The 27,493-nt window shown below is 40.6% G+C and overlaps 1 protein-coding gene across 1 annotated transcript in view; it reads left to right on the plus strand.

Annotated features, from left to right (window-relative positions):
- LOC122797908 (zinc finger protein 271-like) overlaps window positions 1-12,278 on the plus strand; it is a 274,927-nt gene extending 262,649 nt beyond the window's left edge. Inside the window, exon 5 of the mRNA XM_044066426.1 lies at window positions 10,062-12,278. Within this exon, the coding sequence (XP_043922361.1) occupies window positions 10,062-12,046 (1,985 nt within the window). The 3' untranslated portion in view covers window positions 12,047-12,278. The remainder of the gene's footprint in view (window positions 1-10,061) is intronic.
- Window positions 12,279-27,493: the final 15,215 nt, after the last annotated feature.

The raw sequence follows: 27,493 nt of genomic DNA on the forward strand, positions 1-27,493 counted from the left end.
AGAAGGGCCTCACAGAAATGGATAACTGGTGCCAGAGCCATGGCCTAAAGTTAAATGCCAAGAAATGCATAGTCATACCCTTTGGGAAAAACAAGGTTACCCCTAGCTACCATATAGGTGGCAATCCACTGAGCACAGAAGAAGTCATCAGGGATCTGGGGACCCAGGTTGACAGTAGCCTTCGTTTGACACTCATGTTGCTAAAGTAGTTAGGAAAACCTTCTACATTGCCCACCTGATCATGAAGGGATTCACATCTAGATCAAGGGAGGTCATCGCCCCTGTACTCATCACTCATTAGACCTATGATTGAGTACAATGCCCCATTCGGAATGTATCTGACCAGACACCTGCAGCAGCTGGAAAGGCCCCAAAAGTTCCTCACCAAAAGGATAAAGGGTCTCAAAAATATGTCTTATGCTGCCCGACTGAAAGAACTCCAGCTCTATTCAGTCTCATACCGCTTGCTCAGAGGTGACCTGTGCCTGACATATAAGGCCATGTCAAACCCTGATTTGATGAATATGCTTCACCTCAAAAATCTAGATCCCTCAGAACCACAAGGGCGGAGACTTAAACCTTGACACGGTTATTAATAGAACATGCTGGAGGGACAGATTCATCACCCAGAGACTCCCTATGCTGTGGAACAAAATCCCGGTACATGTGAGGCAGAGCACCTCGCTGGCCTTGTTCAAGAGGAATCTTGACCAATGGATGGGGGATCGCAGATATACCCCAGGGATTACTTCAGTGTCACTGCTTGACAAAGGCACAGCAAAATAATAGGCATAGTTTTATTCAAACTAAAGGGGTGGCGAAAGCCAAATAACTATGGGCTAGGCTTATAAATACCCTTGGGCAGATAGCCTAGTATGAACCTATGAACCTATGAAGAACTATCTGAGGACCAGGATTATGCCTATTCTCCATTCGAAGACTCTGATGCAGAGGAGTCTATTCCCTTGGTCTCCCCCCCCCCTGAGGACTTCTCCTTTGGGGAAACCCTCCATACATTGAGGGAACACTTTCACTGGGAAGGCCAAGATTACTCAGATTCCAAGAAAAGGCTCAGGGAATTTCTTCTGCTCCCCCAGCATAGGCCTCTGGCTATCCCTCCTGTTTTAGATATATTGGATGATGTGTACACAGAAGCCAGCCTTAATCCAGATTCTTTGCCTCCAGCTCCTGTTAAACCAGACAGGTATTACCGGGTTCCTGATTCTCACCAGTTCCTATATAAAAGCCATACTGCTGACCCAGAAACAATATCACAGGGTCCCAAGGGAATTAAGGCCTCTACTGCTAAAAACCCATTACCTTCAGAGAGAGATTCCAGAGCTTTAGAAAGATGGGGGGAAAAGGTGTATACCTCGGCCACTTTAACCATGAGGGCATTAAACTTGTCAGTTCCATATGTTAAAGTATCAACAGTTTTTGATATCTCAGCTGAAAAGCAGGATGACACAACCAGAGCAACCAGATTTAAAATAGTTGCAGGATTTGTTGCATGGTGCAGAGCAAGTGGGTAAACATACCTTGCAGTGTGGTTTTGATGCTTTAGAGGCCTCATGTAGAGTTGCTGTTACGGGGTCTGTTATACGTAGGCATGCTTGGCTCAAAGAGCAAACCTTACCAGATCATGTCAAAGCTAAATTATTAGATGCACCTCTTCAAAAAGATGTATTGTTTGGTGTTAAAGCAGAGGAGGTGCTAAAGAAAATGGAGGAAAAAGCGAAATCAATGCAAACAGTGAAAGATTTCCTGCAGGTACAGCCTCCACGTTTCAGCAGAAACTGGCCTTCAAAAAATTGGTCCTTTCCAGCCACGGACAGACCTCAAAGGGGCAGATACAGGCGTCCAAGGGTTAGAGGGCAACCTCAAGGATCTTTCAGAGCCAGACAGTGGCAAGCACCAACCCCAAGAGGTGGAGAAGATAGATCACAGTCTTTCAGAAAACAGACACAATGACTTCCCCCTACACCTGCCAAGCAAAGCTTTAATGGCAGCACCTTTGGGTGGAAAACTGACATTATTCTCAAAAAATTGGCATATTGTTACAAAAGACAAATGGATTCTGGACATTATAGACCGAGGCTACAGGTTCCACTTTCACACCCTTCCAAAAATGAGAGGCATGCCAAACCTGCCACAAAATCAAAGGGCAGAGGCAGAAAAACAAATTTCAGCTCTCATGGACATGAAAGCAATTCAAGAGGTACCTGCAAAAGAACAAGGTCAAGGGTTTTATTCCAGACTTTTCCTGGTACCAAGGAAAGACAAAGATTGGAGACCTATCTTAGACCTATCCATCCTAAACACATATCTACAGGTGCCAAAATTCAAGATGCTCACATTACAGCAGCTTCTTCCCATGCTGGGCAAGGAGTCTTGGCTGGTAACATTGGACCTCAAGGAGGCATACCTGCATGTCCCTATCAGACAAGATTGCAGAAGATACCTCAGATTTCTTGCAGGTTCAACCCATTACCAATTCTCTGCATTGCCCTTTGGCTTATCTACTGCACCCAGAGTGTTTACGAAATGCCTGGCATCAGTAATCGCCTTCTGCAGACTACAAGGGATACAAATCTACCCATATCTGGACGAATGCCTGATCCAAGCGGACAGCAAGGACATACTACTGCAACACCTGGCGTTTGTAATAAAACTGTTGAACTTCTTGGGATACACAGTCAACAAAAAGAAATCAAAACTAATACCCTCTCAACAAATAATTTTCCTGGGTGCCAGCTTGGATACAACCACCCAGATGGCCTACCTCACGCCAGACAAGCAAGGGCAACTGTCTCACTTCTTCAGAAAAATGGCAACTTACACCAGGCTAACTGCAAGGAAAGTCCTGCAGGCTCTGGGATTCATGGCATCCTACTTATCCCATGTGCAAAGCTGCATATGAGGAAACTTCAATGGTACCTAAAAAACTTATGGTCTCAACACAGCCACAGCTTGGAAGCAATTATACCACTCATTCCATGCCTTCAAAAAGGAATTTATGTGGTGGGCTCAAGCTTGCCAAAGAAACACAGGTCTTCCTTTCTGTGTACCTCAAACAACTCATATCATCACAACAGACGCCTCGGACTACGCCTGGGGAGCACACATTACAGATCAGTGCATTCAGGGAAAATGGACCCGAAAAGAGAAGCACCTTCACATCAACCAAAAGGAAATGCTAGCCGTGCAAAAGGCTATTATGACCTTCAAAGACCTACTGCATCCAGGCCAGCTATTGATAAGGACAGACAACACCACAGTGATGTGGTACATAAACAAACAAGGGGGAACTCATTCATACCCCCTGTGCAGGCAAGCCATGACCCTATGGAACACAGCACTGGAATTGAAAATTCAACTACAGGCACAATTCCTGCCAGGGAAGGAAAACACACTGGCAGACAACCTAAGCAGAAATATGACAGATCCACACGAATGGAAGTTGCATCCTCAAGTTTTCACAAAAATAACTCAGGCATGGGGACAGCCAGACATAGATCTCTTTGCTACCCACAGAAATTGCTAGTTGAAAAAATTTTGTTCAAGGACCTATCATCCACAGGCCTGGAAAGTGGACGCACTTTCCTTCAGTTGGGCAACATTTGACACTGTATGCCTTCCCACCTCTTCCTCTGCTGCCCAAAGTTCTATTAAAAGCCAGAGCAGAGAGGCCGAAAATGATTCTCATTGCTCCAGACTGGCCAAGACAACACTGGTATCCGCTCCTGAAGAGCCTGACACATTCCCACCATGGATCCTACCTCTAGTCCCTCTTCTGTTGTCCCAGCACAACTACAAAACCCTTCACAGCCATCTCAAAACTCTAAATCTAGCTGCATGGAGAATTCCTTGATTTCCCAACAGTTTCTCCTCTCCAAGGAGGTGCAGGATGTCATCTTGGAGGCCAGAAGACCTTCTACTAGAAAGGCCTACTCCGCCAAATGGAAACGATTTTGTGCCTGGAATCAAGAAAAGGGGCAGAATCCTTGGGTAATAAATATACCTCAAATTTTACAGTACCTAGCTGAGATGTTAAACAATGGACTTTCTTTCTCCTCCGTCAAGATCCATGCTTCAGCCATTTCTGCACAATACAACACAGATCCTCCTTTATTCTCTCATCCTCTCTTAAGGCAGTTCCTCAGAGGGGCAAAGAATGTAAAACCCCCAAGGAAACCACCAGTCCCTGCTTGGGACCTCAACTTCGTATTGGAAAAGCTGACCTTTCCTCCCTTCGAGCCAGCTTCTTCAACAGAGTTACAGTACTTGTCATGGAAAACAGCCTTTCTTCTGGCTATCACTTCAGCTCGCAGGGTTTCGGAGCTACAGGCCTTCATGGCTGTGCAACCATTCATCATTTTCCATTAGGACAGAGTTTCCTTACGAACCAGCCCTACCTTTATGCCAAAGGTAGTATCCAGTGTAGCTTTGAATCAGACTATCCACTTACCTACCTTTTATCCTAATCCAAAAAACAAAGGGAAAGACTACTACATTCCTTGGACATTCACAGACAACTTCGTTACTATTTGGACAGGACAAAGCCATTCAGGAAATCTGAGCAACTCTTTGTGTCCTATGCTGCAGGTGCTCAAGGAAAGGCTATTTCCAAACAGACAATTTCAAAATGGATAGCCCACTGCATATGCTTTTGTTACTCATTTCATGGAAAAACTGTGCCTGCATGCATCAGATCCCATTCCACCAGAGCCACAGCTACCTCTGCAGCCTTCCTCAGGGGGGTCCCTACCAAGGACATTTTGGAAGCAGCCACCTGGAGTTCAGTGCACACTTTCTCCAAGCACTATCACCTCCCACTATACTCAAAATCTAGAGCCGGGTTTGCCACAGCAGTCCTGCAGGGCATCCTAGCCCCTCCTAGTTCCACTTAGTGCCTACCACCCTTACTTAGCTTTGGGATTTTACCCATCTGTTATGACTGCAGCTGTATGCACGATGAACATAGTACAGTTTTGTACCTACCATAAATGTAGATGTTCGAGTGCTCATACAGCTGTAGTCTAGGTTTCCCTCCCTCCATCCCCTCTTAGGACAGGCCTTATGACAAACACTTTTCTTATAACCTTTTTGGGGTATTCTTTTATGGTGTATTTGCTTGCAACTACTGTTTTTGATTTATCAACATTGCATCTTTGCATAACATTATGTTTGCCTTCCTTCTGGGGGCACCTAACATCTGGGGCAAGAAAAACTGAAGAAAATGGCGTCTGCTGCCTCTTTTATACCCCTGCCGCACTGACGTCAGGGAAGAAGCGACGACAACCGACGCCGGACCTAGACTTTGGAATTCGGCCGACCGAGGACCCTACTGACGGCAGGATAACCCATCTGTTATGACTGCAGCTGTATGAGCACTCGAACATCTACATTTATGGTAGGTACAAAACTGTACTTTAAGCAGTGCAACTCACTGTCTTCCTTAAACATAACCCAGGTTACTGATGGGTAGCCACACACATACTCTAGAATAGACTTACATCGCCCTCCTGGAGAAAGGGTGTGCAGCTTGAGATAGTGGGCACTGACAGTGTCTGAATGTTCATGCCTCTGAAGCATCTGTAAGTCTATTTCACTCAGAAAAGAGACCCTATGAGTAGACTGAACAACAGAAACTCTTCAGCCACAACAAGGGCCGGGAGAGAACAGATTTACTGAGGTGATGCTTACTAAACAGAGATAGAGGGATTGGGTTTTCACATAGCACAACCTGTAAGGGATGATCTTGGTATTAAACACAGAGATGACTGTAAACTTTGACTTTCTAACACTGCTGTGGGAGGGTATGCTAGAAAAATTACTGGTTTCATAAAAACTGGATTGTGTTGTTCCCATGGGGATTTTGTCTGGTTTATGCAGCACCAGTGGCCAAGACAGGACAGTAGTATCAAGTTGCAAAATGTGGTACTTTTGTTATGATACTGCATCACAATGCATCTTCTTCAGGAGTATTTATACATTCTGTTACAGACGGAGCTGTACATAAAACATTGTCACATCATTGGTCATGTCAACATTTCTGGCATGTCTTTATGTAAACCAGGCTCCAAATCTCCCTGCACAGTTACTTCTTATCTACAGAGGTACCAGCAGAAACATTTCAGCATTTATTGAAATTGGAGAGAGAACAAGAGAGATTCTGATATACTTTAGTCAATTGTTCTATGTTTAATTTGCTAAGCATCCATTTGCAGTCTGTGCAGCTTTGAACATTTTCAAAAGATGGACTTTTGCTTAGTGATGCTACTTATTTAATGCATTAAAAATAGAACACTGTTTGCCTTTTCTTATTTCTGGTGTGCTTACTAGCATCAATGTTAATTAAATACATTTTACCATGTAATCACCATCAAGGTAATTATATAAATATTTTGCTGCTGAATTAAAGTTCACGGTTAAATTGTTTAATGCCTGCTGCTTCCAAAATATGTTAAATGGAGTGACATACTTATTTTGTTATAAGTATGTGTTATAACAAAAAGAAAACAGGACCAGCATACAAGGCACCTTGAAAATAAATTTATTGAATGAGGTTCTTGAAAAACAGACTGGTTTCGGCAAATATTTAACAAAGCCTTTTTCAGTGTTTAAAAAACAACAACCAGTCTGGTGGACCCCAGCCATAAACAAACTCTACAACAAAAGGAGAAAGCTACTACAAGATAGAGCAAAATCCTTAAAAGGTAAGACACCGCTGATCACTATAAGTAAAAAGCTAAGAGCTCTCATAAAATCATCCAAAGCTAATTTTGAGAAAAAAATAGCTAAGGACTCTAAAGACAACCATAAGGCATTCTTTAGCTATGTCAGAAACCTAGGAGGAAACTCCCAGATATGCTCAGAATTAGTTCAAAATGATGTGAAGATTACTGATCCTACAGACATTGCCAACATACTGGCTGAAAGGTTCAGTGCAAACTTCTCCCCTCCCCTAAAGGAGAGATATCTATACCAAATGATTGTAGCCCCCAAACATCTCTAACGCCCAGGTGAGAACTGCTCTCTCCAAGGCAAAGAACACAGCATCCATGGGACCTGATGGTGTCCCCGGCTGTGTGCTCCATGAACTCAACGAGGAATTAAACCCACAGTTAGGACAGCTGTTTAATCTTAGTCTCACCTCCGGATCACCCAGGGAGTGGCGCAGCGACTGTGGTCCCACTCCACAAAGGCGGTGCCTCCACCGACCCTGGAAATTACCGTCCCATTAGCTTGACAAGCCTTATCTGCAAAGCCATGGAGAGGATCGTAATGGATCTCATAAATAAAGACATAGGGAACTTGCAGACTTTGGATCCAACCCAGTTTGGCTTTGTCAAAGGCAGATCATGCCTTCTAAACTTGGTTGACCTTTTCGAAACAGTCACCAAGGCCATTGACGAGGGAAAGGCAGTCCATACAGCCTACCTAGACCTGGCGAAGGCTTTTGATACAATACCTCACTCGGGTATCATTGAAAAACTCATCAACTTAAATGTAAACCCATACATTACAAGATGGGTTGCAAACTGGCTGAGTGACAGAACCCGCAGGGTCAGAGTTGCTGGCGCCATGTCAGACTCAAAGCCTGTCACAAGTGGTGTCCCACAGGGCTCAGTCCTGGGCCCACTCTTGTTTGGCATCTACTTTTCTGAAGTACAAGCAAACACAGAAGGGTTATGGCTGACAAAGTTTGCAGATGACTGCAAACTGGGCGCCGTAGTTGAAAACACATCCGACACAGATATCCTTCAGAAGGGTCTCACAGAAATGGATAACTGGTGCCAGAGCCATGGCCTAAAGTTAAATGCCAAGAAATGCATAGTCATACCCTTTGGGAAAAATAAGGTTACCCCTAGCTACCATATAGGTGGCAATCCCCTGAACACAGAAGAAGTTATTAGGGACCTGGGAACCTAGGTTGACAGTAGCCTTTCATTCGACACTCATATTGCTAAAGTAGTTAGGAAGACCTTCTACATTGCCCACCTTATCATGAAGGGATTCACATCTAGATCAAGGAAGTCATAGTCTCCCTATACTCATCACTCATCAGACCAATGATCGAGTACAATGCCCCACTCGGAATGTATCTGACCCGACACTTGCAGCAGCTGGAGAGGCCACAAAAGTTCCTCACCAAAAGGATAAAGGGTCTCAAAATCTGTCTTATGCTGCCCGACTGAAAGAACTCCAGTTATATTCAGTTGCTTACCGCTTGCTCAGAGGTGACCTATGCCTGACATACAAGGCCATGTCAAACCCAGATTTGATGAACATGCTTCATCTCAAAAAATCTAGATCCCTCAGAGCCACAAGGGCGGGAGACTTAAACCTCGACACGGTTATTAATAGGACGTGCTGGAGGGATAGATTCATCACCCAAAGACTCCCTATGCTGTGGAACAAAATCCCGGTTTATGTGAGGCAGAGCACCTCGCTGGCCTTGTTCAAGATGAATCTTGACCAATGGATGGGAGATCGCAGATACACCCCAGGGGTTACCTCAGTGTCACTGCTCGGCAGAGGCACAGCAAAATAATGGGCATAGTTTCTCCAAACTAAAGGGGTGGCGTAAGCCACAAAACTATGGGCTAGGCTTATAAATGCCCTCGGGCAGATAGCCTAGTATGAACCTATGAACAAAAAAGAACCTGTATTTAAATACTCAAGTGAGTCATGTGATTAATTACATATGCTCATTCTTAAAGAGCCCACCAAGTTTAATGATCCATTTTTTCTCCATTGAATTAAATAAATTATGCCAACCTGATTTGTTATGCCTGGATCTTCTAATTTTATCAATAATGGTAAAACTAAAAGTAGCCTTTGGATGTACCAAAGAATGTTTATATAAAGCATTGGTGTCTCTCTTATGTCTGATATCACTAAAGTGTTCAGAGATTCGAAGCTTCAAGGGTCTGGAGGTTTGGCCAATATAGAATGTAGGACATGTGCATTTGGCCAAATAAATGACCCAGTCTGAGGAACAGTTAGCAAAAAATGTTATATTGAATACTTGAGGTGCATCTTTTGCACCCATATATGCCGATTTGTTCATGGCATACTTTGAAGAACAGGTTATTTACAACAACTCTCATAACATTTACATGGTTGAAATGGACATTTGGTGCAGATATTTGGATGACTGCTGGTTTTACCATTATTGATAAAATTAGAAGATCCAGGCATAACAAATCAGGTTGGCAGAATTTATTAAATTCAATGGAGAAAAAAATGGATCATTAAACTTGGTGGGCTCTTTAAGCCAGGTCTGAATGAGCATATGTAATTAAGCACATGCCTCACTTGAGTATTTAAATACAGGGTTTTTTTGTTGTTTTTTAAACACTAAAGAAGGCTTTGTTAAATATTTGCCGAAACCGGTCTGTTTTTCAAGAACCTCAATCAATAAATTTATTTTCAAGGTGCCTTGTATGCTGGTCCTGTTTTCTTTTTGTTTGAATACTTTGCTCTTTGGGACCCTGCAGCTGCCTCACTCGCAGAGGTTGTACTATTTGGAGTTTATAGGTATGTGTTATGTCTAGTTTTATGGGAAGAAACATTTAAAACCTTCATGGTATAAAGTATTGAAATTTAAATATTTGAAATGTAGGTTAATTCTTTTTTTCTCTTATTCTGAGTATAGTTAGCCTGACTTGTCCTTGAGCTGAATTCTTTTTAAATATTTGTGTGATGCCTTTGTGTAAGTCAGTGAGGTTATAAGGAATTTGTATAATTTGTGTAAAACATGTAAACGAAAAGCTCATCAAATATATTGTTGGAAATTTAAACAAAAGTTAATAAAAATAAACCACAGACCAGTTAACACATTTTTAATGTTCTAGAAGGAATGTTAAGGTGTAATGAAAGGGCGTAGCAGATTCTTGTTCAAGACCTACAGTATTCATTATTGACATTCTGTGTGACAGCAGTTTGTTTATTATGATTAGACATCAAAAAGATTTGTGTGTAGATTACATTGTACGCTGTAATAAAAGTCTTCTGATTATATTTTGACACACTCTTTTTTTTTTCCTATTAAGTCAGCGTGAATGGAGAATTTGGTGTCATTCAGACTCTGCAGTCATCCTATGGGAAACTCTGGGATGCAGAATGTGATAGAGCTCTGCCTGATGAGATGCTTATAAGGCAAGACCCAGTGAAGGTGGAAACCAGACATAACTGCAGGCAAAATAATGAGGACTTTGTCATGAAAACTGAATTAGAAAAGCATCTGCAAACTGAAGCAAAGGAAATGCCATGCAGCTGGCTTAACCAAAGCAGCAGTCTAACATTTTACAGTAACAGTGTAATTGGTCAGCTAAGTGACAATGGGGAAGGACAAAAGAATACCCCTCCAACCTGTAAACAAATACTCATTAGGCAGACTCTGCATAAAGATGTTATGAATGCCAAAGGTTTTTCAGATAGAAAAAATGTAACACTGCAGAAGATCAGTCATACTGGTCAGAATCCCTTTACCACATGTGACAAAAGTTTTACACAGAGCAATGACATGGCAATACTTCAGAATGTCCAGGTTTGGCAGCAAAAGTGTCATCAGAGTCTCCATACTAGCCCAACACCCTGTAAATGTACCACATGTGACAAGAGTATTTTAAAGAAGAGTCGCATGGTGACGCATCAATATATCCATAGCACACAGAAGCCTTATAAATGTACAATTTGTGACAAGACTTTTACACAGAAGAATGGCTTGGTGAGACATCAGTATTGCCATAGTGGGCAGAAGCCATATAAATGCTCCATGTGTGACAAGAGTTTTGTGCGGAAGATTCGACTGGTATACCATCAGAATGTGCATACTGGGCAGAAACCATATAAATGCACCATCTGTGACAAGAGTTTTGCATCCAATTCCAGTATGCTGAGTCATCATAGGCTCCATGGTAGGCAGAAAAAATATAAATGCCCCATATGTGACAAGAGTTTTGTACGAAAGAATTACTTGATGATACATAACTATACGCACAGTGGGCAAAAACCACATAAATGCACCATGTGTGACAAGAGTTTTGTAACAAAGAATGGCTTGATGATGCACAACTATGCCCATGGTGGTCAGAAGCCATATAAGTGCACCATGTGTGACAAGAGTTTTGTGCAAAAGAATCGACTGGTATGCCATCAGAATATGCATACTGGACAGAGACCTTATAAATGTACCATTTGTGACAAGAGGTTTTTACAGAAACTTCAGATGGTGAGACATCAATATATCCATAGTATGCATAGTGTGCCGAAGCCATATAAATGCTGCATGTGTGACAAGAGGTTTGTGCAGAAGTCTCACATGGTCAGACATCAATATATTCATAGTAGGCAGAAGCCTTATAAATGTACCATTTGTGGCAAGAGTTTTGTAGAGAAGAATCTCTTGGTGACGCATCACTATACCCATAGTGGCCAGAAACCATATAAATGCACCATGTGTGACAAGAGTTTTTCATACAAAAAAGGTATGGTGATTCATCAGAGGCTCCACACTGGGCAAAAGCCATATAAATGCTCCATGTGTGACAAGAGTTTTATGCAGAAGACTCAATTGGTGATACATCAGTATAACCATAGTGGACAGAAACCATACAAATGTACTATGTGTGACAAGACTTTTTCATACAAAAACTGTATGGTGATTCATGAGAGGCTCCACACTGGGCAGAAGCCATATAAATGTACCATGTGTGACAAGAGCTTTGTACAGAGGAATCACTTGGTGCTACATCAGTATAACCATAGTGGGCAGAAACCATACAAATGTACCACGTGTGACAAGAGCTTTGCATGGAAGCATCAAATGGTAGATCACCAGAAGATGCACAGTGGAAAGAAATCCTATAAATGTCGGACATGTGGCAAGAGTTTTGTAGAAAAGAGACGTATGATAGCGCATGAAATAGTTCACACAGAGTATAAGCCATATAAATGCACCACATGTGGTAGGACTTTTAAACATAAAAGTGGTGTGAGTAGACATCAGAGAGTCCACTCTGGACAGAAAATGTAGATGGCCCCCCCCATTGTAGAAGGAAGTAGCAGTCCACAAAAACGACAAAAATTGATTGACCAAAGAAGAGCCATAAAGAAGATAGAGTGGACTATTGAGGATAAGAAAGAGATTATGTACTGGTACTATTATGTAAAAAGCTCAGAACTTCCAGGCACAGGATATACAAAACAATTAAGAGGGAAATTAGAGGAAAGAAAAATACTTCCACAGGAAAAACTGTCAGAAGCTTCAAATAAAAATTTGCATTCATTAATACAACAGATTTTTCAAAAACAGTATATAGATCAAGAAATTTTAATCTATTTGGAAAAAGAAGCCTCTGAGGAAGTGAGAAAATATAAACAAAACCTAGAGATGTTTGAAAAATATAAAAAAGAAATGTGGACATGGGAAAGAAATATTTGATATGGTGCAATATTTATGCAAAGGAGAAAGCCAAGTTAACTACAGAGAAGGCAGTCTCAAAGATATTCGAAGAGAAATACAGGCAAAGGCAACCAGATATGGAAAATTTCACAATAAAAAGATTCATAGCACAAAGATGTAATGCAGAAAAGATGATTAGTGAAACCGAAGTTAAAGAAATAGAAGTTGAAGTTATGGAGTGCCTGCAAAGTGAAGGATTTAATGTAGAAGGTCTAAAACAAACTACATCACAGCATGATGGAGCGAGTCCCCAGAATAAGGAAAAGCAAGAAGACCAGGAGACATGTCAAGAAGAAATATAGACATGGGAAAGGAAAAAAGATTTAATATGGTGTAATATTTATACAAAGGAGAAGGAAAAACTAACCAATACAAAAAAGAGCAGCACCAAAGATATTTGAAGAAAAATATAGGCAAAGGAATCTGGATATGGAAAACTTTACAGTACAAAAAATAAGAAGACTAAGAGGAAAAGCAGAAAAAGAGACTGGTAATGAAGAAGTCAAAGAAATAGAAACTGAGGTTATGGAACAGCTGCAAACAGAAGGATTCAGTGTAGTAAATCGAGTACAGAAAGCACCACAACAGGATAGAGCAATGGATATCCAAATTAAGGGGAAACCAGTGAAACAGGAAGCAATTGGTCAGGTGCCATATCAAGATATTTTAGAGCTTTCCACAGGAAACCAGTATAAACATTCACTTGAAGCTAGACAGCAAGGAAAGGAACAGGAAACTGTGGAAACTGATGCAGTCAATGTTGAGCAATGATAAGCCAGTGAGTTCCCATATGACAGAACAACAGATGACACAGGATGAAATTGAAGAGAATGTGCCACAGGAAGATGCTATAGAACTTTCTATAGAATGCCCACAGGAAATGGAAAACAAGGGATGTGACCTCAGTATGGAAGAAAAGGAGTTAAGAGAAGAGTTGCTTGATTTAATAGACAAAGACGGATATATTAAGATGAATGAGAGAAACAGACTGCAGAAGGTTAATAAAACCCCAAAAGACAGAAGCTTTATAAAACAAATGAACACAGTAATTAAGACTGTCCATAGAGACCCACTGGGTCTATTCTTGTCATGGTATTAGAAACCCAAAATATTTGGAGAAATTAAAAAAAGAGAGAAACCCATTAAATGTGCTTTGTGTGCCAAGAGTTTTGTAAAGAAGACTCGACTAGAAATGCATCAGTATATTAACAGTTGAGAGAAACCTTTCAAATATTGCATGTGTGATATGTGTTTTGCATAGAAGGGTGACCTGGTAAGACATGACAGGGTCCACACAAGATAGAGTTACATGTTGTAATAGTAAATGTAGCAGTGATATGGTAATACACCAATATGTCTAATATGGGCAGAACTAATCCAACTAGATATTTTACATCAAAAGAAAACAAAAAAGTAGCATTGATCTCTAAAATTGCTACACTCAGTGACTACATCATCCAAAAAAAAAAATTAAACTATCAAGACATGTAAACAGAAACTAGAGAATATAGAATAAGGATATGCAAATAGTTTCAGTTGTACTAGCAGCAAGGCTAATGAAAAATGAAAGCATATTTAAAGGTGCTACTGATTGAAGTAACGTCTTATAAACAGCAGAAAGAGGCAAGTCTAAGTACTTTGCATGTGTTGAGAAGAGGACTCATCAGATGTCAAAGACTGAATCAAGATTGATTTTATGAACTTTAATTAAGCCCTGATTAGGAATGGGATCCAGTCATGTCAACATATGTAAAAAAGCTAAATATTTGCCAAGTTAAACAAAAGCAGAAACCCTTTAAGTGTGCTATATGTGGCAAGGGTTTTATACAAAATGATGGCATAGTAAGGACTGACAGATTAAATCAGTAAAAAAAAAAATAGTAAGTAAGAGGTTTGTTTTGAACTGAAATCATCCTCAAGCCTTGGCAGGCTTGTTATTTATTAAATTCCACCCATGAAAAACTGATGTATATAGACTAGCATATATCAAGAGAAAAAAGGGAACAGCTAAGTGCACTCATCCTAGGATAAAAAAAAAGTGCCCAGCCCTGGCAAAGGCAGAAGTGGCAGGGTTATTAGAAAACGAATGCTTCAGGATGAGAGAGATCTTGTCACTCTGTTAGGTGTTGATCCAGCAGATCTACAAGACCCCACTATGGCAATGAAAAACAATAGTTCACAAAAGCTAACAAAAATTGGTTAGCAAGACAAGATGCACAGAAATGAAGAGATGGACACCTGAGGACAAAAAACAAAGACATCATGTTATGCAAGTAAGCCCGAGTTTCTAAAAAAGGGGTGACATTTTAAGGGCAAGTAAACAAATACAGAAAAGAAAAATCATTGAAATGAAGAAAATGGCAGACAGTGTAGATGTCAAGTTACGGTCATTAATTGACAGAATAAAAACAAAACAATATGAAGGTAAGTAAAAAAAACGAGTCAGTTGGAAAATGAAGCAAAAACATGAAGTGTTGCGACAGAAAGAAAACATTCCACAACTATTTACACCATTTTTAAAAAGAGAGGAGTGGGCCCGAGAAAAGAAACAAGACTTTATGTGGTACAATTAATATGCAGAAAAAAAATCAATGTAAACTATTAACTGTAAAGGTAAGTTTGAAAATACATATTGGCAAAGGCACCCAGACATGGTAAATGTTACGGAGAAGAGAATTGTAGCACAGAAGTCTTGTTTGTCTTTTCGGCTTTTCCCGGTTAGGGGGCCGCCACAGCGGAACTCCGGTCCGCTAATGATTGGCAGTAGATTTTTATGGTGCCAATTTGCCAGCCCAACGCCAAACCTTCAGTGAAGGCACACCCATTCACGCATGTCTTTCGGGGGCCACTCGACCAGGGGAGGGCATGCAGACTCCACACAGAAGGCACTCCAGCAGAGAATCGAACAGGAGAACCTCTTGCTGTGAGGCAACAATGCTACTGCTGTACCACCGTGGCCTTGTAGCACAGAAGTCTAATGTAGTGTAAGCAGTTTTATTCAGAAATAGAAGAATTTGAAATTAAGTGATAGAATAAATAATTCAGAAAGTCATTGTAGCCTTGTTTCTAAACCCATAAGGCAACACACCACACAACCAAACATTCTAGTTATTTGGGATTCCAGTATAAGACATACTGATGTCCCTCTTACCAGGCTAAACAAGGAGATGATCACGCATGCACTCAGGTTTTTAAAGCATAAGCACCAGTATGTCACAGTTGTAGTCTATGTGGGTGTAAACAATTTAAGACGTACCTCACTGGACTACATGAAGAAGGACATGATGGAACTCTCTGAAAATGTGTCTGAAGTGGATATGAATCTAGCCTTGAGTAGCATCTTGCCTTCACCAATAATGATGCCACAGTACCAGCAAATAATAATCAACTTCAACAATTGGCTTAGTTTCTGGTGTCACAACAAGGGGGATCCAATATCTGTCAGTCTGGAGAGACATGATTAACAAACCATGGTGTTTTACCAGAGATGGCTTACACTTCTCACCACTTGGCTTCCAGATACTGGCAAAAAGTTTATCTATTCCCATAATGTCTTTCTTAGGATGTGCCAAGTTGTTAAACCCTCCAACATAACAAAAATCACTCACTACTACCTAAAGGTACTGCTGCTGAATGCTATGGAGTTTAATAAAAAACTGTACTCCCTGAGGCACTCCTCACCTTGGAGAATACAGACATATGTGCAGTCATGGAAACATGGTTCATAAACATGGAGAGCACCATAGATATCAAAAGCTACAAGGCTTTCACACATTTTAATCCCCCTCCGCGCAGGATAAAACAAATAAAGGATTTGTCTCAGTGTTCATACAGGACGTGTACACTGCTAGACTGGTCCAACAATATGACTTGCTTGAGCTGCTCCATGCCCATCTAACCATAGGTGCAACCCCTCTCATAGTCTTGCTAGCTACAGATTCCCTAACATGAGTCTGGAAAACCCACACCTCCTACCTAAACCTACTGGAATCTGTTAACATTCAGCCTAATGCCATACGTATGGGTGACTTCAACTACCTCTCCATAAACTGGGAGACTTGTATGACCCATAATTCAATTGCTCAAAGGTTTTTGGACTTCGTCAATGCAAACACCATGGAGCAACTAATTAGCTTCCCAACTAGAGGTACAACTGTCCTAGACCTAGTACTCATGAACATAGCGGGCGGGGGGATACTGCTCCCTCCCATGCCTTAACTCATCCCTGGAAAGACCTGACCAAAAATTATCTCCTTTTAATATTAAAATTAACCTAGTACCCCCATAAAACTACTGTGACAGCTTATTAAACTTCCAAGCCCCTCCAAACATATATGACACTGAGACCTACTCTGAGCCTTACACAAAAGCCCTTTACAACCACATTCATAACTTCATAGAAGAGAGAGTGCCTCTGCGAGTCAAATCTATGATTACTGGCAAAAATAAAACACCCTGGTGGACCCATAGCATAAATATGCTGTTCAACAAAAGGAAAAAATCCTGTCCAGAGCTAAGAAGGAACAGGCAAAATAGTGCAAAAAAGACACTTATCTGTCCAAACAAGTTATAGAGCTGGTGAAATCTGCCAAATGAGGCAAAGGTAGCCTCCCAGGTGAAAGATAACCATAAGGCTTTTTTTAATTCTGTTCATAATGTCAGGAGAAATGCTCAGCAATGTGCCAAGTTAATCATGAATGGAAACAGTTACACCCAGCCTGAAACTGTATCAAACCTGCTGGCCGACAAGTTCAACTCAAGCTCTCCTATCACCTCCTACCACACCCAAAGAAATACCCACAGTCATTTACTGTTCTTTATGATGGAACAGGACCTTACTGTGCTCGCTAAAGCCAAAAACACAGCCTCCGTAGGTCCTGACAACATTCATTGATGCTTCTTAAATAGACTAAAACAGAATCTTTCAGGGCCACTAAAAACCCACTTTAATCACAGCCTCCAGATGGGCTTTGTCCCAGAGGAGAGGAGGTCTGCAACAGTTGCCCCTCGGTACAACAAGGCGGGCCCATCAACTGACCCAGGGAACTACAAACATAAGCTTGACCAATCTTGTCTGCAAGGTTATGGAGTGAATTATCATGGACCTGATATACAACAGCATAGAAACTTTCCAAACACTGGCCCATACTCAATTTGGCTTTGTCAAAGGGAAGTCTTGCCTGCTCAGTCTGGTGGACTTCTTGGAGAAATTCACCAGGGCCACAGATAAGGGTGAAATGGTGCACATCTTTTATTTTGACCTGGCCAAACTGTTCAACACTTGGGGATCATATATAAACTTATTGAGTTAGGCACAAACCACTGTATCATCAGTTGGATAGCAAACTGGCTCACTGACAAGACATATGTTGTCTAGACAGGTGAATCCACCTCCAATAAAAAACAGTTACTAGCAGTGTCCCACAGGGCTCAGTGTTGGGACCCCTCATGTTTGGCATATACTTCTATGAAGTGCTAGTCAATGTTGGGGGCCTCTGGCTTACCACGTTCACTGACTGTAAACAAGGAGCAATTACTGAATCTCACAATGATGTTGACATCCTACAAACAGGCCTAAAATGTCAAAAGACTGGTGCCCAAATCATGGTGTGATACTAAATTCATAATCATACCCTTTGGTAAATCAGCTATCCCTACAAATTATAGTATTTATAACAGATTCCTAAAAGTAGACCCAGAGTTGAAGGATGTAAGAGCATAGGTAGATGGTAACCTAAACTTTTACCTCCAGGTATTTGTGGCAATGCAAAAATCCTTCTGTATGGCTCAACTTATAAGTAATGGCATGGCATCAAGATCAAAGGAAGTTATAGTGCCATTGTACTTGGCCCTCATCAGGCCGATAACTGAGTACAATGTTTCCCTTCTGCATGCACCTAACCAGGCACTTACACCAACTGGAGCATTCCCAGAGGTTTCTCACTTTAAAAATAGAAAGAGTAAGACACATGTCTTATGCAGACCAACTAAAGGCAATAACCCTTTACTCCATCTCATATTATTTATTGAGAGCTGACTTGTGCCTGACCTACAAGGCATTCTGTGATCCAGCACTAATGAAAATGTTATATATTCGCAAGAAAAATTATACAAGAACTGCACATTCTGTGGCCATGAACCTTATTTGTGACTCGAACAAAACTTGCTGGAGAAACAGTTGTATCCCAAAGGCTACTTCTTGCATGGAATAAACTTCCCATCTTCATAAAATAAAGCCTGTCCCTCACACTGTTCAAAAAGAATTTGGATAAATGGATGAGGAACTGTAAATCCCCTCCTGGGGTACCACCCATGTCTCTTATGGTTAGAGGCAATCTGTAAAATGGCTCAGGACTCCAAAACTGAAAGACCCACTACCCAGTCATTTCAAAGTAAGTGAGCTAAAACAAAAATGCAAGATCAGGATTTGAGTTGCACTATATCTAACAATAAATTAAAAATTAAATAAATTAAAAATCCCTGTGCAGGCTGAAAAATTAGGAGAGCCACTGAGAAATATAAAAAAGTAGAAAACAAACAGTTTAGGGATGATCAGAAGAAGTTCTTCAGGGAGCTAAGAAAATGGCAATAACTGAAATACCATCAAGAATGGAGGGAATTAATGCATTCTAGAGAAATCTGTAGGACCGAGTTGAGCACAACATGGTGGCTGAATTGATAAAAAAAAAAAAAAGTAAAAGAACAATTAAGAAACAGTGATATGGAAAACCTGAATTAGAATAAGGAAACTGCTACTGAGACAGAGATGAAGCTAAGAAAGGCCCCCAACTGGAGAATGGCATGTTCAGATGCAGTACCTAACTTTTAGTTAAGATACTAGCATCTTTGCACAATGATTTAGCGTCGAGTAAAAACTACCTTTATATGCACCTGAGAGGACACTGGACTGGCTAACAATGACGAAAACCATGCTCATACTTAAACGTGAACCTGCAAATCACCTTTAGAACCACTGACCAGTAACTTGTCTCACAACAACTTATAAGTTATATACAGGAATTTATGCACATAGAGTAGTTATTCAGATAAATATTCAATTATGGCTGTAGAACACAAGAAAAATAAGAGAGAGATTCCTATGGAACAAAGGCTCTTCTTTTGTGAAATAGAGCCTTAATGAAGGCAAGTAAAAAGAGCAGGAATCTCAGTATGACATGGATAGATTACATAAAAGCATTTGATAGTATTCCCCATTCCTGGATCATACAACGGTTACAAACATGCAAGAGTCATCACAGTTTGGTAAATTTTATTGCAGGTACTGTGAAGAAATGGCAAACCACTATGCAGCTGAACCTCAAAAAAGGACCGATAGAATTGGGGAAAAATAGCAAAAGGAATTGAAAGACCACCAAAAGTCGAAGAAATAGATACATTTTTGAGAAATGTATTTGAAGATCCTGAGGAACATAACAAAGATGCTGAATGGATAGAAAAAGTAAAAGAAAGAATAAGTTAAAATGTGCAGAATATGAAATAGGATGAAGAAAAGCTCCTGACTGGAACACCCCAGGCCCAGATGCAGTACCTAACTTCTGGCTGAAAGAATTAACATCTTTACATAAAGATTTAGCCATGAATAAGAACTATTTATATGCATACCCTGGACAGACACCAGCCTGGTTAACATAAAAAAATACACCTACTTAACAGGGAACCTGCAGCTATCCTAAAACTACAGACCAATAACTTGCCTTCCAACACTATACACTGGAATTCATGCCGACAGAGTTTGTAGTCATTTAGAAGAAAACTCATGCCAATAGAACAAAAGGGCAATAAAATAGTCATATGGAACAAATGATCTTTTCTTGTTAATTAAAGTCAAATGGATAACTATAAAAAGGGGAAGAATCTAAGTATGGCATGGATAAACTACAAAAGCATTTGACAGTATCTCACATTCATGGATGAAAGAGTGCTTAAAAATGTGTAAGATGCATCCAATATTGATTGATTATGTTAACAGTGACCATGAATCAGTGGCAAACCACTTTGCAGTTAAGCCATGATAAAGGATAAATTATTATTCCAGGAATAAAAATTCAAAGGGTCATATTCCAGGGTGATTCCTTGTCACTGTTGCTCTTTTGTCTTTCCCTAAACCCATTAAGCTGTCTACATAACAGATTAGGTCATGGCTACAATTTGGCTGCCAGAAAACAACAAACTGTAAAGACTTCTCATCTTCTTTTTTTTTTTTTTTTTGATGAAAACTATGCAGTTCATCAGATAAGGAACTGAAAGCACAACTGCAAGTGGTTAAAATTGTTTCAGATGGTATAAGAATGACATTTGGTCTTGATAAATGTGCAAAAGCAACCTTTAAAACAGGAAAACTGCAACATCAGCCTGGGACAGGAATGTGATATAAAAGAACATCTAGGAACAAAGTCCAAGCTATAAACCAATTTGCTCCTCCTGTCCTAAAAGTAAGAAGGATGCTTCATACTTACCAAATGATTTATTAAAATTTGTGTATACCAAGACTATATATTCCCTGTATGGGCCTCCTCGAAATTGATTACATGTATAGATCTCTGCAGTTGTAGGACTGCATATGTATCTACTGACTTCACAAGCTCCAAACATAGTGAACATTTTAAAACATTAGGAGAATAAGTCTAAGATGACTTCCATGCTTTGTTTAGCAGAAGTATGTCAGTGTCAAGTGGGAATGGAAATCAAACCAAAAGTAGATAAAAATCAAGCAGCAACTGAATGGGCCAAAACACAAAAGAAAGAATATAAGGTGAAGGATCAGATGAGAAGGCAAACAGTTTTGCAAATGCATAAATATTGTTGCAAGTATTGAAAACTCTTGGAACAACCTCATGTCAGTCAGGGTCAAAAGCAGGAGTGGGTAAAGGAGAGGTGAATTTAAACCAAAGATTAAAGGCTACTACTGGTGGCTCAAGATAATGGAATACGTACACGTTGGTTTACCAGATCCATTTGTGGGAGAAACAAAGAAATGCAGGTTTTGTAAAACAGAACTGGAAACAACTGCACATCTTGTTGCTAGTTGTGATATTCTAATAGCAGAAGGACTGTAGAGTGAAAAGCATAATAACGTGGCAAGACTGTTGCATTGGGGATTGTGCAAACATTATAATATTGAAGTAGCTGAAAAACACTGGAAACATAAACCACAAAGCATTATAGAAAATGATGTTTATATCATATGGGATCACCCATTACCAACAGTTCAAAAAAATAGACGCGACCCAAAACAGCTATAGTGGTCCATGATAAGGAGACAAAAGTAGCATTAATCATTGAAATTGCTACACCCAGTGACTACAGTGCCTTACATACAGAGAGACTGTCATAAAATACTGGGATTTACAGGCAGAAACAAGGATAATGTGGAAGAAGGATACTCAGACAACTCCAGTAGTAGTAGGAGCAATGGGTCTTAGAAAAAAAATAATTTACAGTCGTGATTAGATACGTTACCAATACATTTAACTCCATATGAATTGCAGAAGAGCCATTACTGGGCACATTGTGGGTGCTGTGAAGAGCACTTCTGGCTAACATCAAAGATTAAAACAATATTAATTTCATGAACTTTAATCACACTTTGACTTCGGAATGAAGTCCGTTTTCCATCATGGTATTAGAAACCCAAAAGACCTGGAGAAATTAAAAAAAGTGAAAGTTTTAAAATGTAAAGAAAATAAGTCTAAAATTACATCTTTGCTTAGGTTAGCAAAAACCTTTAAGAAATTAAACCAGACGTGGACAAAACCAGAATGCAAAATATACCATAAAATATCAAAAGAAAGGATGCAAAAAAATTATCAAAAGAAAGAGAAGCTATAAGAAAAAGAAAAGGTAACCACCATGACTGAATAAAACCATATAGTATTTATTTCATACAAGTTGGTAAGCACTTTCACAGCAAAAGCCACTTTTTCAGACCATATACATTCTTAAAACATTAACACATTTAAATACCAATAAGACCAATGAAATCAATAAAGCAAATCACATGACTTGAGGACATGCTTTAAAGACATACTGTCATTTAAGCCAGGGCTCATATCTGCTTGTCAAAGTCATAGTAAACTTTATTGTCATTTAGATCTGTACATAGTGCAGCTAAATGAAATTATGTTGCTTCATTCCCAGTGCAAGTAACATACATACAGTTACTATTTAGTAATACTAGGACAGACACTTAACATGTATAAAAATGTGCCATTTAGGGTATTGCTCAAGTAGATATTTTGCACAAACTTGAATTTTCACATTAACAGGTACCTGTGAAGCAAAAATATTGTAGAGAGTATTGTACATTCAAGTTTCAGGACAGATGAAGATTTGGATATTGCACTAAGTATGCTGCTAGTAGTAGTGATCTTAGAATAATTGGACATGTGTATGTCATTTACTGGTTTAGTCAAGATAATATTCACTTAATTGGTTGAAAGAGTAGAAAGGCTTCTGGCATGCCTGTTGTTAGAGTTCAGCAATCTGGCGGATAAGGGGAAAAATCTTCTGTTGAGCCTGGAAGTCTTAACAGTGCATGCTGTGGTAATGTTTACCTGAGGAAAGGCAGGAGAACATACTACAAGCAGGGTGAGTATGGTCATTTATTATCTTTCTAGCTCTTCAATACATGGAGATTCATGTAAGTCATCTAAGGATGCCAGCTGAGAGCCAATGATTCTGCTGCTGTTACTTCTCTCCAGAGAGCCTTACAATCTGGTGCATTACAGTTCCCATACCCTATAATAATGTTTGTCAGTATGCTCTCAATGGTTCCCCTATAGAAGGCTTGGAGGGTTGACTGAGACAGGGTTGCTTTCCTCAGTTTCTGTAGGAAGCGGAAATGCTGCTGTGCTTTTTTGATGGTGTGGTTGGTGTGCACCAACCAAGACAGGTCCTCTTAGTGCTCTTGACTCTTTCTACTGTTACTCCCTTGATTTCCAAAGGTTGATGCGTTTTCTGAGACCTCCTAAAGTCCATAATCAGTTCCTTGGTCTTGCTGACATTCAATGCCAAATTGTTGATGTCACACCAGCCTAGTAGATGTTCCACTTCACTCCGATATGCTGTTCTTGACAAGATCTATGACTGTGGTGTTGTCTACGAACTTGATAATTCTGTTTGATTCATATGTGGCTACACAGTCATGTGTAAGCAAGTTGAATAGTAGAGGACTCAGGACACAGCACTGTGGTACACCCAATTTCAGAATTATGCTTTTAGAGCTGTTATTTCACATACATACCTTTTGGGGTCTGCCTGTGAGAAAGTCTAGTATCCAGTTGCACAAGGGGGTGCTTATGCCCAGTTGTATTAGTTTCATCACTAGGTTTTGGGGGATGACAGTATTAAAGGCAGAAGTAAAGTCGATGAGTAGCATCCTGACATAACAGTCCTTATTTTCCAAGTTAGTCAAGGTTTCAAAAAGTGCTAAAGGGATAGCATCTGCTTTGCTTGCAAAACGAAGATCAATCTAAGTTCATTGCACTCCATTTTATTAGTTAAGTTCCCTCTGCTCAAATTCACATTTATCAGCAACTCTAATATAATACATTTAAAATAATATATTGGTCCAAACTCAGTCACGTTTCACTAATGCATTATGTAGCCTCAACTTTTTAATGTCATGACTGTGTTCTAAAATTCTCTCATTGAGAGTACAGTTTGTCTTTCCTTTATAAAAAAAAGTGCTGGATGTAGTACACTGTGCCAAATGTATTAGCTTACTGCTTTTACAGTCAGCATAAAAATCAAATTCTAAATTACGATCAGTCATTGGGTGTGCAATATGTGTGGTAGTCCATCTAAACCTACAAGCCCTACATGAACAACATTTTGCTATGAAAGCACGTACCACCTTGTTACACTATATGGTTTTATTCAGTCACGATGATGGATTTTTCTTTCTCATATAAATTTTGTACTGTGGATAATATCGACCTTTTCCCACTGGACATATTATCTCTTTTGTGAAGTACAGAGAAGTAGTGGAACAACCTCAATGTGATAAAAGGTCAATGCACAAGTGGCTCAGGTAAAGGGAATTTACACCAAAAGGTGAAAGGTTAATATTTCCAGCCCAAGATAGTGAACTACATACACGGTGGTTAACAAAATCCATAGAAAAGGTACAAGATATAGACAAATCTAGTTTATGTAGTACAGAACTAGGAACAGTTCTGCATCTTGTTGCAGGATGTGATACACCCATGACACAGTGTGTGTATACTGAAAGGCAATATGGCAAGGTTGTTACATTAGAGTGCATATAAACATTTCAACATACAGGTATGTGAGAGTCACTGGAAGCATGAACCACACAGGATTACTGAAAATGAGGAAGTAAAGATCACATGGTATTACCCTCTACCAACAGTTAAGAAGATAGAAACAAACTAGCTATTGTAATTCAGGAAAAGCAGCAGCATTGATTATTGAAATTGCTGCATCCAGTGAGTACATTGTCTTATGAACTAAAAGACATACATTTGTAAACTAGCAAGACATGCAAACACAAGCTAGAACAATGCAGAATAAAAATACACAGAGATACAACTCTCACATACTTAAACCCCACCTTTTCAAAGACTGCAGAAAACTATCTACGTTTAATCCTTTACAGTTTAACTCTATACTACAAAACATTGACTGGTCCATCCTTAAACAACTCCCTCTAAATGATTCTGTTAACACTTTTAACAACATTTTCCTAAATACTCTGGACTCCCTAGCTCCCTCTAGGAAGATTCGAGTGAAATCCAATCATTCTCCCTGGCTTTCAGATGAAACTAAGTCCATCATGAAACAGAGACAGATGTCCTTCAAGAATGCAACTGCAGTCATAACATGTGGGTTGTCCTGCCTCAGGCAGCCCTCGGTCGGCCGGATTCCAAAGTCTGGGTCCGACATCGGCTGATGTCGCATTTCTCTCCGACGTCAGAGCGGCTGGAGTACATAAGCATCAGCCGACGCCATTTTCTTCAGTCTTTCTTGCCGCGCGGTGCCCGAAGCAGAAGCAGTTCGCAAGTGCCGGTCGGTCAGCTCCTGTATTCTACGATACCGAAGTCATCAAAAAAGCTAAGTGCCCCGTTGGGGACCTTTTCTTGCCTCAGCCGATGTCAGAAATTACTGAAAAAGTTAACAATTGTCTTTTTTGTTGTAAACAAACCTCATAAGGATTTCCACTCTTACTGCCTCCCTTGCCTGGGCCCAGACCACGACGTCTCGGCCTGTGTAGCCTGTGCTCGCTTCAACAAGCCCACTCTCAGGCGCCGGGCGGAGTTCGCTGAAGATTTTTTCGGCGATAATTTTGCTTACACCATGCCGTCGGATCTTCCGACATAGCAAACTCCCAAAAAGCGTAAAGACCGGGACTGACATCCTCGGCCCGCGTCTACCACCGACTCCATGCCAAAACCTAGCGCGAGTGCTCCGGTTCCCTCTGAGACGCTCCACCGCTCCGAACCGAAGACACCGCATTACCGACGACTCCGATTCCAGACATTACTCCGACGCCAGTTATAGATTTTCCTCCGGATACCGAAACCGAGGAAATGCCTGAGACCATTGCTGTAGACAAGGTCACTCCTGCACATGGAGCTGCCAGTCCCCCTATGGCCATGTCTATTAAGGCCTACACTAGGGCTAAGGCAGCCAGCAAAACAAAGCATATTACTTCTAAATCCTTACCTCAGCCGACTCCGGAGACACAAATTATGTCCATGGCTGCTGATTTAATTTCCATGATTAGAGGTTCACAGGCCCATCCTGAGAGAGCATCCCAGCCTCCTCCTGATAAAAGGCCCCGGGTTGAACCCTCTGACCCTACTCCTTCACATGAAGGTTCTGAGGGCTCTGTCCACTCTGATAGCCAGGAAGAGCTCTTCCAGACCTATGAGGACTCGGATGCAGAAGATTCCATCCCTTCGGCCTCCCCTCCTGAGGATATTTCTTTTGGGGAAGTTCTGCACACCATGAGGGAACATTTCAAGTGGCAAGGTCAGGAATATTCTGATTCTAGAAAACGCCTTAGGACTTTCCTTAAGAAGCCTCAGCACAGGCCCTTAGCTATTCCTCCAGTTCTTGATGTTCTGGATGATTTGTATTCTGACTCTAGTGCTACCCCTGATTCTCTTCCTCCTGCTCCAGCCAAGCCAGACAGGTATTACAGGGTCCCAGAAACTCATTCCCATTTATTCAGGGCCCATACTGCTGATTTGGAAACTATTTCACAGGGGCCTAAAGGAGTTTCAGCCTCCACCTCAAAAAATCCTTTGCCCTCCAACAGGGAAGCTAGGTCATTAGAGAGATGGGGCAAAAAGGTTTACACATCCACTACCTTATCTATGAGAGCTTTAAATTGCTTTTTCATATGTTACAATATCAGGATTATCTCTTAGAAGATTTACAAAAACATTAGCTTCTCCTGATCCTTTAGACAGGAAGACTTTGCAGGAAGCTGTACATAACACTCAGCAAGTAAGCAATCACTTCCTGCAGTGTGGATATGATGCACTGGAAGCTTCATGTAGGGCAGCTATGACAGGGGCAGTGATTAAGTAGACATGCTTGGTTAAAAGATCAACCTCTACCAGATCATGTAAAAGCAAAACTTCTGGATGCACCTTTGGAAAAGAACAAGCTTTTTGGTGCAAATGCTAAGGATGTGTTAAAGACCATCGAAGAAAAAGCAAAATCAATTCAGACTGTGAAAGATTTCCTCCAGGTTCAACCCCCCAGATTCAGTAGGAATTGGCCTTCAAAAAACTGGTCCTTTCCTAATCCAGAAAAGTTTCAAAGGGGTTAGAACAGACGTGGCCGAGGAAGAGGCCAATACAGAGGCCCTTACAGGGGACGACAATGACATCCAGGAAACCAAAGAAGTGACGCAGGAATTTCACCTGCCGCACAACCACAAACTCAATGACTTTCCTCTACTACCGCCTACCAGGGAACGACTAGAAGCTCCCTTGGGCGGGAAATTATCTCTGTTTGCAGAAA

This window comes from Protopterus annectens, chromosome 3.part1 (assembly GCF_019279795.1).
Source record: "Protopterus annectens isolate FY-2018-M chromosome 3.part1, PAN1.0, whole genome shotgun sequence".
NCBI lineage: Eukaryota > Metazoa > Chordata > Ceratodontiformes > Protopteridae > Protopterus > Protopterus annectens.